Source organism: Ahaetulla prasina, chromosome 1 (genome assembly GCF_028640845.1).
Source record: "Ahaetulla prasina isolate Xishuangbanna chromosome 1, ASM2864084v1, whole genome shotgun sequence".
NCBI classification, from domain to species: domain Eukaryota; kingdom Metazoa; phylum Chordata; class Lepidosauria; order Squamata; family Colubridae; genus Ahaetulla; species Ahaetulla prasina.
The window spans coordinates 347787841-347803987 of NC_080539.1; the positions used below are offsets into that span (position 1 = coordinate 347787841).

The 16147-nt window shown below is 38.8% G+C and overlaps 1 protein-coding gene across 8 annotated transcripts in view; it reads right to left on the reverse strand.

Annotated features, from left to right (window-relative positions):
* The window catches only part of KIAA0586 (KIAA0586 ortholog), a 71050-nt gene that overhangs the window by 42473 nt on the left and 12430 nt on the right, over positions 1 to 16147 (reverse strand). For 4 of the 8 annotated variants that reach the window (XM_058162964.1, XM_058162965.1, XM_058162963.1 and 1 more), the window contains exons 12-21: positions 13458 to 13499; positions 12607 to 12714; positions 11341 to 11549; positions 10324 to 10396; positions 9305 to 9454; positions 8138 to 8315; positions 5564 to 5752; positions 4450 to 4643; positions 2224 to 2319; positions 1021 to 1104 (exon numbers count right to left, since the gene is read on the reverse strand). In XM_058162964.1, the coding sequence (XP_058018947.1) occupies positions 1021 to 1104; positions 2224 to 2319; positions 4450 to 4643; positions 5564 to 5752; positions 8138 to 8315; positions 9305 to 9454; positions 10324 to 10396; positions 11341 to 11549; positions 12607 to 12714; positions 13458 to 13499 (1323 nt within the window). The remainder of the gene's footprint in view (positions 1 to 1020; positions 1105 to 2223; positions 2320 to 4449; positions 4644 to 5563; positions 5753 to 8137; positions 8316 to 9304; positions 9455 to 10323; positions 10397 to 11340; positions 11550 to 12606; positions 12715 to 13457; positions 13500 to 16147) is intronic. The other 4 variants (XM_058162967.1, XM_058162962.1, XM_058162961.1 and 1 more) reach the window with 4 other exon arrangements.

Sequence of the window (16147 nt, forward strand, 5' to 3'; positions counted from 1 at the left end):
TTTCAAGTTAATATTCATATGGAGAGGTAAAAAGCTTAAAAACAAAGAGTTGTGTGATTACTTTGATGATACCATACTTTACTGATGTGATGGTACCCCGATTACCTATCAGTGAAGTTGCATGCATCATCACAGAAGGTAGCATACAAATTGTACTACAAAACAAACAAGTAGCAATGGGGACTAACAAAGTTAAGACCAGTGAAAGAACAAAACCAGCATTAAGATGCAATACCAGGAATGCATTAAGCAATTAGGAGAAGGCAATATTATTCTTTGCTCATATGTTCTTTTTAATATGAAGTAAATAGGTTGCTGAGCATTTCATGGACACCTGCATGGCTTGTACTTTCAAAAACTTGTTAAAAATGTTCCTTAATGCTTAAAGTATTTTTACATTTTCAAATATAAGTAAGTAGACTTTCAGATTGAAACTATCTCTTGTGTATTATCCAGCTTGATTTTGAAAGGTTTGTTATTATAAGCAAATGCATGATAAAAGTAATTCTTGAAGAAATGGGGAAGGAAGAAATTTCTTTCACATCTTATAAAGTGATGTCTTAGTGTCTTTTAATGTTATTTCATAAGCTGCTTTTTTTGCATAAGTTGATACTAAATGATTAAGTAAAAGCTTCATTTAAGTAAAAAAGATTTTCACTTAATTTTACTTCAGCAGGAAGGTATTGCTTCCTACAAATATAGGGAAATGTTACACATTTAACTCATAACCTTTTCCTTTAAGAATTTAAGGTAGCAGGATGACAATGATGTTAGACAGAAAAAACAAGCCCATCTGCCTCCATTACCATACTGTTAGTACCAATCAATGGTGATCCTGTCATTTAAAGCATAAACACAACAGAAGCACAAAATGTGATTTGTTCCTACTATAATAGGTTGTCATGCATTTAATAGTTAATCATGCATGAAAGCCAACAAGCTGTAATGGGTAAGAACAGCAGTGTTTAAAAAGGTTAAGCTACTTTTTATATTGCAAGATAAGAGTATCCGAAAACTGACCTGAGTAATATCAGTAGCATCAACAAAGTTAGCACCTGGAAGTTTCAGCTCTTCATCCTGAAGCAAGCTGTCTTCTGAAGTTGGCTACATAAAAGACTAGATTTCAGTCATCTCTCAAATTTAGCTACACAAGTACAGTAATAAAAAATGAAAGAATGTGTTATTGGGGGGGAAAAATCAGATATGTGACATGAATGTCACATATAATGGATGGAAACAGGATGAGAGCCTACAAACAAAGTGATTTGGCCACATAAAGACCCATGAGAATACTAACTGGTGGCTTAGGAAAAGTTTTGTTTGTTTTAATAAAGATTTAAGCATGTCTGTTCCCGCTTAAATGCATAATTGTTTTCATTATTTATGATGAAGGACTGAGAGAATTAGTGATGGATTAGGATGAAGAAAAATTCTCTGATATAAGACAGACCATTTTTAACAAGGTGATGAATGTGCATAGAAGAAAATGAAAGAAATGAAAATAAAAAATGAAAGTTGAAGTCCTGCATGAAAATAAAAACAAGAAATACGTTTCAACACAATGAATGTATATTTTCTGTAATACAGAATTAGAGCAAAAATGAGGATAAGAAAAACCTGTTCAATGTGAATAGCAGGAAAAGGATAGTTCCAAATAATGTAGCAAAAGCAAATCACAATTAATATTAAGGCAAAAAAATGTAGTTAATCTGATAAAAATAAAATTTGTATTAAAAGTGGATGAAAAAAGCTAAAGGAGACCCCAATAGAATGAACAACATTAAAAATAAAAGTGATGAAATGATTTGGGATGAAGGCCCGCAAATCGTGGTAGAAAGATAGCGTAATATATGATCAATGAAGATGAATGAAAGTTGAGAAAATGTCTTCTCTCAATTCTGTTATTTAGAAGCGAGAATTGAGTACGTCAGAATGAAAAGAAAAGTTGAAGCGGTGGTAATGAAGAAATCTGTATGGTAAAATGAGAAAAGGTCAAGAATTTGGTTTGAATAAAGTGAGGGAATATGGCTGTTTTTATACAATACTCAACATCTATCAGTAATCACCTGGATCTTTCAAACGAGGATATACCATTATATATAAAGGCTTTCCTTGTAAGAAATTAATCAGGTGAAGCATATTAAATTAATGTTAAATTCTCTTTTCAGCAATGACCCTTTTGCAATATTAGATAAAGTTTGCTTATTGGAAACCAACAGATACCTGTATTGTAGCCTTTGCAGGACCAGATAGTAAAGACACCTGGTTTTCATTTGTAGTGTCACTTGAGATGCTGTCAATATCAATATTAGGCAGTGTCTGCAAAGAAAGGTTACAAATCGAGTTTTTCATTTCTGAAGTGGATACAAGCCACATCTCAATCACATCTTGTATCATCTATGCTATGGCAATGGATACACAAATCACAAGTAGGTTATAATGTATTAATACAGGTAGTCCTCAACTTAGGACCACAGCTCAGCCCAACATTTCTGCTGTTAAGTGAGAATTTGTTAAGTGAGTTTTGCCCCAGTTTACGTCCTTTCTTGCCACAGTTGTTAAGAGAATCATTGCAGTTGATAACTTAGTAACCTGGTTGTTAAGTGAATCTGGCTTCCCCACTGGCTTGCTTGTCAGAAGGTTGCAAAAGGTGAACACATGATCCAGGGACGCTAAAATGATCATAATTATGAACCAGTTACCAAACATCTGAATTTGGATCACATAATCAATGATCAAAAAGATGTTGCAAAGGTTATAACTGTGAAAACCATCGTAAGTCACTTTTTCCAGTGCCGTTGTAACTTTGAATAGTCACTAAATGATCTGTTGTAAGTTGAGGACTACCTATCGTCTAGACAGAAAGTAGGGATGTCAGTATCACTAATATCTTCTCCAAGCCAGACTGCATCCAGAATGAAGAAAGCGGGGAGGAAAGTAGCCAAATGGGAAAGATCCTTCAACACCAACCCGACAGCTGCAGCTATTTTTATTTCAGAGAAAAAACTTCAAGCTGCAGTTTTCTCTGTTGAAAAGGGAAACTGTCTAGCCAATATCAATAAGTCTAAGGATTAATTAATTTTGACAAGCTATTTGTAAAATCAAAGAGTACAATTGTTCTGGTATGCTGAAAATGGAATGGGCATCAATCAATCTGACATTATCATAAAAAGCAAATAATGAGGGCAAAATAATATATTGCATGCACAAAAACTGCTTAATACTACGGTATTTCTTCCTAATAAATTTGAATCTATTTTTTAAAGTTTAGCGTTTTAAAAACTTTTTTTTTTAAAAAACTGAAGGGCTCTCAAAATGGCTAAGAACGAAGGCTAACAGAAACCACCTAATATAAGTTTGATATTTCTTAGGAGAGGGAACTGTATCCAAATCACAACTTCTCACTCAGCATTTTCCAAATTTGGCAATTGTAAAATATGTGGACTTCATTCCCAGAATTTCTCAATCAGCAAGCCAGAAGTCCAATTGCCAAGTGAACACTGCTCCCTCTCGTCGCCTCCAAGGATTCTACGTTGTTTGCAAAAATAAAAACACACTGCCCTGCCATGGTGGTGGTGGCAAAGGCGACAGGAAGGAAACTCTGGGAAGATTAAAAATGGTTTGTTTGTTCTATGCTCTCCAGAAGCAACAATTGAATGAAAAAAGATGATGACATCTCTCAAGGTTGAGCTCTTGATGCAATATTTGCTACACACACAAAAAAGGGGGAATCATCCCATCTAAGTAATTTAAGGCAGAGGTCTCCAACTTTGGCAACTTTCAGCCTGGAGGACTTCAACTCCCAGAATTCCCCAGCCAGCTTTGCTGGCTGGAGGATTCTGGGAGTTGAAGTCCGCCAGGTTGAAAGTTGCCAAGGTTGGAGACCTCTGATTTAAGGGACATTTATTTATAAAGGATTTTTCTTTAAAAAATCAATTTAAATTTAAACAAATGTAGTTGCAGTATGTCTGTACTTAGACAGGAATCTGCTATCATGTCCACTCCAGCACTAAAAATTAGTAATTATCTGACAAACTGTCAGTCTATTAAACAGACTTCTATTGACTCTAAAGTGTGACTTCAGAAGACTATTATGTGTTTTGGAAAACACAACCGCTTAAATAATAACAGACTAAGAATATCTCAGCTAAGTCAGCATAATTTGGATAACCATTTGTCTGAAGTGGTGTAGGGTTTCCTTCCTGGGCAGGGGGTTGGACTAGAAGACCTCCAAGGTCCCTTTCAACTCTGTAATTATTATAATTTGATTTTATGAATGTTCCCACCTATACTCCCCCTTACAAGTTCCCTTTCAAAAATGGTGTGTTCTTTCTGTGGCCTCCAGGTATAAAAGTGGGCATTGTGTTTTTCTACAGAAACAGAGGACGACACATTTTTTCTCAAAGTGACTATTAAGTCACTAAATATTTCTTATTCTTTATTCCATACCTGCATAGTTAGTTTGGGAGGATCCTTTTTCTCTGACTTCATTTCTATTATTGTGACACTGGGCTTGCTTACTTTTGACTTTGATGGTGGGGCAGAGGAAGGGGGAAGAATAGAAGTTGCCACAGTAACAGGATGGAATTCACCTATCTTTATTTCTGAAGGCTGAGGTGAGATGAGATTGATCTGTTTTTGCCCTATGAAAGTTCAAAACAAAAGAAAGCAATGAAAATTATCTTGAATGGATTCTAACCAGGAACAAAACTATAGGCAAAGTTAAAATTAAAAAAAAGATGAATCTGATAAAAAGATATCCAAAGAAAAAGAACAATGGGAAGTTCAAAACAAATTGAAAAATTGCAACTCGATATACAAATGTAAAGCTAGATAGCATGCCAAGCACCTCCATTCGTTTGTTCATGGAGGAAAAGTCATAAATCAGAATTTATGGTCAAAAATCAGAAAATACCTTGGAGCTTACCTATTCAATTCTGCTGTATCAATGACTATACATATGAGGGCTAAATCAAGCAATATTCAGAGAGTATCATTCAATATTAAATGGAAGAGGGTGGTTTCCTTCATGATCTGCTTATCTCCTTCTCAGAGAAATCTCATCAGCCAATGCTGCATACTGGATGCTGTCCTAGAGAGGCCTATTCACCCATGCAAATATTTTAAGGCAGGCCAATCTTTTCAGTAAAAAGACAGATCTAATTCTTCAGTCCCTCAGTTTGTCAGGCTAATCAAATCTGAGATATCTGGAGATTATGAACACAATTTTATTTCATAATTTTCAAAGTGGAAGTCAAATGACTTTTCATTTGACTTTTATTTGACAAATGACTTTTCCCCTCATTTGTGGGAATTTCAAGCTTTGAGAATTAATCTATCTATCTATCTATCTATCTATCTATCTATCTATCTATCTATCTATCTATCTATCTATCTATCTATCTATCTATCTATCTCCCAAATCCCCTACAGAGTGACTCTGAGAGGTATCAAATTGCCTTGGCATTAAAGATAATCACAAGAAAAAAACCCACTGAATCTCCAGTTACCTTATCCACTTTTCGCTAATCAAGGTCTGCTTGAATAACTTTTTAATTCATACCTAATGGAATTGCCATTGGAATGAGATGACCTTCAAGAGAACCAGATGCTTCACGAATCGCTTTTGTTGGGCTGAAAAGATACTGTAGTTCCTGATGAAAAGCAGACACTAATTCTGGCTTCTTAGAACTGATAACTTTATTGTCCAGATGGGGGCTGGTCTGTGTTCTGGTCGATTTTACTTTTGTACCTGGTGAAATCAGATTAATTATGTATTCACGCACTGTGCCAAATTAACTCTGAAGTAATCCATAGTTTAAGAAATCACAATTGTGCTATTAACAGAGCACATCCCGCACTATAAACTACAGTGCTATCTCAGTACTCTTTGTTAATTGGTTCTGGCAGGTCCGATGAGTACCAAAAATCAAACAAATTTTTCCCATAAGAAACAATATAGTGAGTCACAAGGCAGCCGACAATGACAAGTTCTTGCTTGTTCATTGAGTGCCAAACAAACAATGAGTACTAGGACAAAATTTTCACATCAAAATGCACTGAGCACCAAATCTGATGACTTTCAAAGCAGTTGGGTATCAAGATACCACTGTAGTTTACAAATCCTAATGCTGTGTTCAAGCAACATGCAAAACTAAACAAATAAACCACATTATAGTTTAGCATGATAAATGAACCAAAATATTTTTAAACACACAAAAGCTTTTAGGTTTGGGTGGTGTTCAAGAAGATATTGGACTCTTGTAGCAATCTGCAACCCCCCTAGCCCCCAATTACAGTTTCTCAGCCCCTGATAAATTTGCTGATAAATTTGTTTCACACAGCCAGTTGCGTGATTTCTGCCTCTCCTGCTCTGCCTTCTTACTTTCAAAAATGAAAGATAGGGATAGAAATGGGAGCCTGCTGGGAGGCAAACAGCTCCCACTGCCACCTCCCCACCCCCAAACAGCCCCTAATTGTGTCACTGAAATTCAGCAATTTTGATACTAAAAATTAGCTGTGGAATTTTGGCTCATGTCATGGAGGGATGTTAAATGTGGGAATAGAAATATCTGACTACCAAAAGAGTCTCATTTCCACTTCCACCTTTTAATTTCTTCAAACTAAAAAATCAGGCACAGCCTCTTCTTACAGTTTCTTACATTCCTTAAAAATTCAGGAGGTAGATTTGTGAACCCTGCTCCTTTGCAGAAAGCAAGGAAGGCATGTTAGCTGGTTCTGCATACGCACCCCAAACAACATGGAATGACAAAGCTGTTAAGACAGTCTGTGTCCTGGTAGATTTTACTTTTGTACTTGGTGAAATCAGATTAATTTTGTTTTCACACACTTTGCAAAATCAATTCTGAAGTAAGCCATAGTTTAAGAGGGAGTCAAGCTAGTTTCCAAAGAATCTGAGGACAGGACAAGAAGCAATGGATGGAAATTAATCAAGGAGAGAAGCAACCTAGAATTAAGAAGAATTTTCCTGACAGTGAGAACAATTAATCAGTGGAACAACTTGCCTCCAAAAGTTGTGAATGCTCCAACACTGGAAGTTTTTAAGAAGAGATTGGACAGCCAATTGTCTGGAATGGTGTAGGGTTTCCTGCCTAGGCAGGGGATTGGACCAGAAGACCTTCAAGGTCCCTTCCAACTCTGTTATTCTATTCTATTTGATTTGCCCAGTTATCCCTGCAGGAAGGAGAATGGCAGAGGGGCTAACCCTCTCCTATGACCTACTTTGGTAAGAAATCCTCCATTTTATAGAAATCAAAGACTGCCCTTCTTCAGGAGAGACAGAACGACTGGCTCAAGAGATTTTCCTAGTTCTTAATTATTATTTTTATTAGTTTATACTATAAAATATAAAATACAAAAACACAAAAGAAAATAGTAGGAAAATAAGGGAGGGAGACGGGAAAGGAAAAGTGTAGGGAAAAGGGAAAAAAGAAAGAAAAGACATTGACTTCTGACTCCCTTTGGTGAAGTACAACAAGATAATAGCATCAAACTTCAACTTTTTACTTTTACATAGTAGTATAAACTAGCCAGTGGTTAAGACGCTGAGCTTGTCGATCGAAAGGTCAGCAGTTAAGTGGTTTGAATCCCTAGTGCCACGTAACGGGGTGAGCTCCCGTTACTTGTCCCAGCTTCTGCCAACCTAGAAGTTTGAAAGCACATACAAAATGCAGGTAGAAAAATAGAGACCACGTTTGCTGGGAAGGTAACAGCATTCCATGAGCCTTTGCCATTTAGTCATGCCAGCCACATGACCACAGAGATGTCTTCAGACAGCTCTGGCTCTTCGGCTTTGAAACGGAGATAAGCACCACCCCCTAAAGTCTGGAACGACTAGCACATTTGTGCGAGGAGAACTTTTACCTTTACCTTTATAAACTAGCCATTTCTATAACAACAAAGAGATTTTCCCAATTCTTTATATTAGCATCCATTTTAATGCATGTATGCTGGCAAAGATAATTAAATATTTGTCATGAATGTCTTATTTATCAGAAATAGCTATATTACTCTACAGAATTTTTACAAGATCACGGTGGGATAAAACATATCCTAAATAGAAAGGCAAGCTGTTTGAAATGTTCTTAAGGGAAAAAGAAAATAAAACGCTACCTACCTTTAACACTTTCTATTACTTTTGGTCGTGGAGGTTTTGATTTGGGAGGTGGAGAATTGAAGCGCAGATATGGAGATTTCTTCAGTGTGCTTCTGTGACCTTGGTAAACTGGCCTGCCATAAACCTGAGAAAGATACTCTTCATTTTGTGCTTCTAACCTTGTTTTCAGAGAACTCTGCTTAAAAAAGAAAAATCATTCTGAAATTTGACTTCAGATAAGTAGATGGTTAAATAAGAATCGTTATATTTAGCCACCTAAATCTAGAGTTAGGAGATAGAAGGCCACATTTATTTATTTATTACAATACAAGTAGTCCTTGACTTACAACAGTTCACTTAGTGACTGTTTGAAATTACAACAGCACTGAAAAAAGTGACATGACTGTTTTTCAATGACCGCAGGACACTGCGACCGTCATAAATACACGCCAGTTGCCAAGCGTCTGAATTTTGATCACATGACCATGGGGATGCCGCAACGGTCAAAAGGATGAAAAACAGTCATAAATCACTTTTTCATTGCTGCTGTAACTTCGAACAGTCACTAAACTGACTTACAACCTTTCGTTTAGTGACTGTTCGAAGTTAGGGAAGCACCAAGGCTGGGCTTTCTTGGCACCTAAGGCATTTATCCTCTACTTCAACCGAAAGTCCCCAAAATTATTGTTAAAGGTCTAGCGCATAAGAAAAACTGTCTTCAACATGACCACTTGTTCAGTGATAGTTTGAAATTATAATGTCCTTCCCCCCAACCAACCAACCAACCTGTGTTCTCTTGCGTCTGCCCACTCAAGCACTCTCTGCTCACTCAAGGCCCATCGGCCTACCTGCCTTCTCCAACACCCGCATGCTTTGCACCTCACCCTCACCTCAAAGCACCTGCGCAGCCCCACTGAACTCCTTTCCTGAGACTCCTAACTCATTCCATTTAAGTTATGATGGCAACCAGGATTGCTGTTGCTAAATGATGTAGTCGCATGACATCATGCTTTACAAGCACATTACTTAGGGACAGCAATCCCAGTCCCAATTGCTGTCGTACCCCGAGGACTGCCTGTGCAAGGGGCCAATTCCTCATCTTCATGAAGTTCCTGATCAAATGGCCTCTGCTGGTTCCAACCTGAACTAGATTTAACCCACAATAGCTCCCATATAATGCATTCTCACTTTGTCTGGCCGTTTTGGAGACGGCTTTGCTGTAGGCAAATGTCTTTTTGGGGGGATTCTTTGACCATAATGTGATTTTGCATAAATTTCTCTGTTGGATGTCTTGACGGCCTGTTGTGCCTTGAGGTAGTCCTTCCTTGCCATTTCATCCTAAAAAGAAAGCGTAAAAGTAGAAATAAAATGATAGCTTTTAGATTAACATAAAGGTTGATGGAGTTTTAATGTGTGAGCAATGCTTTCAACAATAGTACTGACAGTATCCATAGGAAGGAAGGCAATTGGTATTATGATGCAATACCATTCAAGATTTAAGGGCTTGTGCCTAATATCAGCAATGACGTAAAATAAATTTGCACATTTTAAAAAAAATGCTGAAGACTCAAAAAGGAAGTACACTGCTTTTACTGGTTTCTGTCCTATCATTCTACCAATTTTCTGCAGTCTAAATTGTCATAAAGGCTATGCAAATAAGCAGCACTTCTACAACTTTGCTAAATTCTGCTGCTGCAGAATTTCCTATGCAAAATGCTGCTATTTTTAAAAGAAAAAAAAAACAATCTGGACAGTTATCTAACGACTTAGTGAAACCCCAAGATCGTTAATCTAACTTTGCTTTTCTCCAAAAGTAGGTATTTCCTTCAACTATATATTAAAGCACTCAAATCAGTGCAAAGAAAGGGGAAGGGAGAACTTATTTGCCCACAGTTTGTAATTTAGGCAGTCTTTAGTATAACTTGCTACATTTGGAGGAGCCACATATTCATAGATAAATGGACAGTTCTACAATAAATTTTGCACAATCAAGTGGTAAGGACTTTGCTATATACAGCAAAGTCCTTACCACTTGATTATGCAAAATAGGGCCTTGAATTCAAAAACTAGACACAGCCAGGTCTGTTAGCATTTGCAAAAATTCCAAAGAAATTCAAAACTGAGATGTGAAATGTCTTTCTTTGGAAAAGATCTAGAGAATCATTTAGCAGAGTTGTATTTTGCCACAAACCATTCTGCTACCACACCTGAATTTCCATGCTGATTGTCTTAATCCACTCGTCTACTGTCTTCCTGATCCTTATTTCCTCTAGGACATCTCTGGAACAGAGAAACAGCAGTAGAAAATTAGAGGATCATATCATCAAGAATGAAAAACTTTGCTTTAATAAAGAGTTTGAAGCTCATACAGTTGAGAAAAAGACAGAGAGAGTTAGAAGTACCACTAATTTGTGTGTGTGTGTGTGTGTGTGTGTGTGTGTGTGTGTGTGTGTGTGTACACCTTAAACTATACAGGTGGACAACACAGTCAATCATGAAGCCTTGAACTTTTTTTAAAAAATTCTCCTACTCACCCATCCCTATCAATAAAATCTTGCCCCTGAAATTTGTCTGCAATCCATTGATAAACAAACTTAAAACAGCCTACAAGTTGTCAGGGATAAATGAAGCAACTACAAGCATCCAATACAAGGATCCCATCTTATTATTTGCATGATGTCATCATATCAGGCTCATATTTACTGTAATTCCATGGCCATCCAAAATAAAGGCACAGAAAACAATTTGCCTCCTTCTCACTTATCTCCCTTCCATTTATTTTAACTATTTAATTAAAAACAATCTTGGATGAATATCATGCCATCTTGGATCTCAGGAGCTTTTAATCCCACTGATCTATTATTGGAAATGCATGAAATGAAAAGTTTCTTTATGTGTCAAATCTATTTTCAGAAAGTCAGGGTTGCCAAGACTCTACCCTTTTCACCTTTAGATCAAAATGTTTCTAAACGTTTTCCTAAACATAGATAAGGAGTTGGTGGAGTAGCTCTTTTAATTCATGTTAATGGTATGACTTGAACTTTTGGGGGTTAATTTCCCTATACAAGTCATATATGATTTTATATTTGTCCACAATTCTGAACCTCCCTTACAAAGGATGGAAGCAAAATTCATATTAGTCCACTTTAAATGGTTGCAATTCTGAAGGGGGAAATAATATTCCTAGAACAAAGAAAATGCAAACTCAAAATACAGAACTCTACCGATCTGCTGTCAACTCATCTATGAAGGCATGCAAAGCATCAGCATCCTTGGCACGAATAATGGCTTCCAGGTTTTCTTCAAGAAGCCTTTTATTCTTGCGCACTGTTCTTAGGATCTTTTCAGCATCTCTCAGTATAGATTTGGATGCCTTGTTTGACTGAAGAATGGATGACTTGGAAAGTTGCTGAAGTTCGAGAAGATCTCTTTGCTGAAATCCGAATAAATTTTAAAATGTCACTAAAATCTAACAATGCAAGGTATGTTGAATTTTATCTATAAACACTCCCTACAAATTAAGACAATAAATCAGTTGCAGCTGCAGTTTCTTCTATGCTTTTAGAATCTGCTCCAAAGAATCGGCAGATTTTGTAGCATAGCTGGGAAAAGATGCACACCTGAGAAGGCAGAAATCCACACTGCAAGCATAGAGTACTCCTACAATACTGACTTCCCTTTTTTATGCAACTTTTAATTATCGGAGAAGGGCTTACTTTTGGGGGAAATATGAAAAAAGCAGAAGAAAGAATAACTAGAATAAAATAATCATTCTTATATGCAGTTTGAAAAGAACTAAATATTATTTTAATTCTTTACTTTAATGCTTACAGCTTGCAATATATTACTTGATCTGGAAGTCTAATACAGTCAGAAAAAAACAGCATAGTGCAATAAAAATCTGAACAGTTTTAAAAGGCTCAGCTAAGTGCCTTGTATAATAGCAAAGTATATTTTTGTATTTAAAACTAAACTAATGGTTGATGCTAGCCAGCTCTGTGAGTAGAGGACACTCATCGTCAGAGATCTATAAGGAAGATGGCCCTCTCTCTATTGCCATAAAATACTGCACACCTCTTCTATCAATGAAATGAGAAGAGCTTCTTCTGATACTAGCACAAAGGAAAACTGAGAGAAGCACTCAAGGAGATTGCCAATAGGAACCTCCTGGAATATAAGCAGTTCTGAAATTAATAATACTATTTTATTACATGACAGGTTCTCTATGGACATAAAAACATATATAAATATTCCTGAAGCATTTGAACAGAAGTACACTAACCCCCAAGAAACATCAGAAGTCCATTGCTATATGTTCTACTTGAAAATTAAATTTTGTTTGAGTTCCATGGGCTTGCAAAGAATTACTGAATTCTAGGGATTTATGCCTCCATCCCACCCCAAACAGCAGTGTGGCTATCAGATGAACCTTAGGGATCCACATCCAGGGACTGTAATTGAGCCCATTACCTGGTTGCTCCCTGTCATACCTCAGTTTGTGGTGGCATCTTGAGAAGGACCTCTGATGAGGGGACAGGCTGATGAGAAGAAAGGTGGTCCTTCCTTTTCTCAGCTTCTTTTGGGTATGAGGTTGTCTGCTGTTTAAGAGAAAAGATAACTGATGTCTCTGAACAGGTATTTTAATGAAGAAAACAACAAAGGCTATCTACAGAAGAAGATAATAAAAGAAAACCAGTTGCAAACCCTTCCAGGTATCAGTTCTCTTACAGAGAAGTATGGTACAGAGAAATAGCATGTGGGTGAATTTGAAGCAGAAGAAGCACACATTGCCTTAATTACATAGGGTGGATATTAGACTAACAGTGCCAGCCTTGCACTGGTTGAAAGGAGCAAAATTCTGATGTATCTAGGAAGCAATTCATACTTGGCAGATACAAGTGAAATATTGTATCCAGTCCCAGTTTTTAAATTTTGACATAACCTACCAATATAGTGAATTTCAGCAGTTTCATGTTTTTAAAACCTTTAAAAATGAAAACTCAAAATCCCTGCTAGATAAAATTAGAGGCCTATCCAGCTCACCATTCTATTCCTAAAGTAGATCCACCAAATCCAGTGGAAAGTCGATCAGCAAGCATGAGAACAATAGCACTTTCACAGGAAGTAAACTGAGAGACATATCTAATGTTTTTTATATAGGAAATAATATATAGCCATCATGACTAATAATTTAATTGCAGGAATAAAAATTCAAGCAGGTGATAATACTATGATGCAATTACTGTATTGCTCATTTTAGTGCATTTTAATGAGGCAGCATGAGTGCCTTCAAATTAAGACCCACTGAATATATGGTATAAGAAATAAACTGAAACAGAACCTTCACGAAATCGTTCATGTCTGATTTCCACTCCTTTGCATCCTGTAAAGTATAAAAATTTATTTATTTATTTATTTATTCGAATTTTTATACCGCCCTATCTCCCGAAGGACTCAGGGCGGTTCACAGCCAGATAAAAACATGCAAATAATACAGGTAAAAACAACAATTAAAAAACTTATTAATTAGGCCGAATTAAAAATATCACTAAAATAAAATAATATAAAACCCCATTAAAAACTAAATTTAAAAAAAACCCTAGGCTAGCCCTGCGCAAATAAATAGATGTGTCTTAAGCTCGCGGCGGAAGGTTCGGAGGTCAGGAAGTTGACGAAGCCCTGGGGGAAGCTCGTTCCAGAGGGTGGGAGCCCCCACAGAGAAAGCCCTTCCTCTGGGTGTCGCCAGTCGGCACTGCCTGGCAGACGGCACCCTAAGGAGTCCCTCTCTGTGAGAGCGTACGGGTCGGTGGGAGGCAATCGGTGGCAATAGGCGGTCCCGTAAATAACCCAGCCCTATGCCATGGAGCGCTTTAAAGATGGTAACCAAGACCTTGAAGCGCATCTGAAAGGCCACAGGTAGCCAGTGCAGTCTGCGCAGGAGTGGTGTAACATGGGAGCCACGAGGGGCTCCCTCTATCACCCGCGCAGCTGCATTCTGAACCAACTGAAGCCTCCGGATGCCCTTGAAGGGGAGCCCCATGTAGAGAGCGTTGCAGTAATCCAAGCAAGATGTCATGAGCGCATGAGTGATTGTGCATAAGGCATCCCGGTCTAGGAAGGGGCGCAACTGGCGGACCAGGCGAACCTGGTAAAAAGCTCTCCTGGAGACGGCCGTCAAATGATCCTCAAAAGACAGCCGTCCATCCAGGAGAACGCCCAAGTTGCGCACCCTTTCCATCGGGCCAATAACTCGCCCCCAAAAGTCAGCTGCGGATGCAACTGACTGTACCGAGGTGCCGGCATCCACAGCCACTCCGTCTTGGAGGGATTGAGCTTGAGCCTGTTTCTCCCCATCCAGACCCGTACGGCTTCCAGACACCGGGATAGCACTTCGAAGGCTTCGTTGGGGTGGCCCGGGGTGGAAAAGTACAGCTGAGTGTCATCCGCGTACAGATGGTACCTCACCCCAAAGCCACTGATGATCTCACCCAGCGGCTTCATATAGATGTTGAACAGGAGGGGCGAGAGAATCGACCCCTGTGGCACCCCACAAGTGAGGTGCCGACCTCTGCCCCCCTGCCAACACTCGGGGCTGACCTCTGCCCCCGCCAACACCGTCTGCGACCGATCAGAGAGATAGGAGGCGAACCACCGATAAACGGTGCCTCCCACTCCCAATCCCTCCAATCGGTGCAGCAGGATACCATGGTCGATGGTATCAAAAGCCGCTGAGAGGTCTAATAGGACCAGGGCAGAGGAATAACCCCTATCCCTGGCCCTCCAGAGATCATCAACCAACGCGGCCAAAGCCGTCTCCGTGCTATATCCGGGCCGAAAGCCGGACTGGAACGGGTCTAGATAGACAGTTTCATCCAGGTACCGGGGAAATTGACATGCCACCACACTCTCTACAACTTTCACCACAAAGCGAAGGTTGGAGACCGGACGATAATTACCTAACACAGCCGGGTCCAGGGAAGGCTTCTTGAGGAGGGGTCTCACTACCGCCTCTTTCAAGGCGGCAGGGACAACCCCCTCCAACAAAGAAGCATTTATAATCCCCCGGAGCTAGCCTCATGTCACTTCCTGTGTGGCCAGCACCAACCAGAAAAGGCACGGGTCCAGTAAACGTGGTGGCATTCAACCTCCCCAGCAACCTGTCCATGTCCTCGGGAGCCACAGGATCAAATCCATCCCAAACAGTCTCAACAAGACGGGTCTCCGACATCTCACCTGGATCCACCCAACTTTGATCCAAACCATCCCGAAGCTGAGCGATTTTGTCGTATAGATAACCACTAAACTAAACTTGTAACGGGTCATCCCGCATCCCCTGTTGAAGAAGGGAGCGGGTCACCCGAAACAGGGCGGCCAGGCAGTTATCTGCCGACGCAATGAGAGAGGATACGTAAAAACGCCTCGCTTCCCTCAGTGCCACTAGGTAGGTCCTACTAAAGGACCTAACTAGTGTCCGATCAGCTTCTGAATGGCTGGATCTCCAGGCACTCTCTAGGCGTCTTCTCCGGCGTTTCATCTCCCTCAGCTCCTCAGAAAACCAAATGCAAAAATGCATTATAGAAAGGTAATACTACAGTTCTGTACAATGGAGGACAATTATTTATACAATTTATATTCCTCTGAAAACTGTGTAACATTCTTTCACTGAGAGGTTATATCTGTTTATTTAAGATACTTATAAACTGCTCTTCGTCTTTTGTATGCTAAGTCTAAGATAACATGCTCAACTTCTAAACACATTTTTAAACTACTCAGAAGCTGTATCTGGTCTAGAATGCAGTGGTGCACTGGAATGCAGCACACTATGCCCATACAACATTGTTATTTCACAAATTCCACTGGTTGCCATTAGGCTTCAGAGTGCTATTTAAGGTACTGCATGTCACCCATATTGACTGTAACCATTTCTTACAAAATAGCATTTGTATGTAAGTTTGTGTGCTTATGAGGAAGTTTAAAAATGTTTATGAAGTAATATTCTAAATCACAGTAAATATATATGCATGTCAAGTT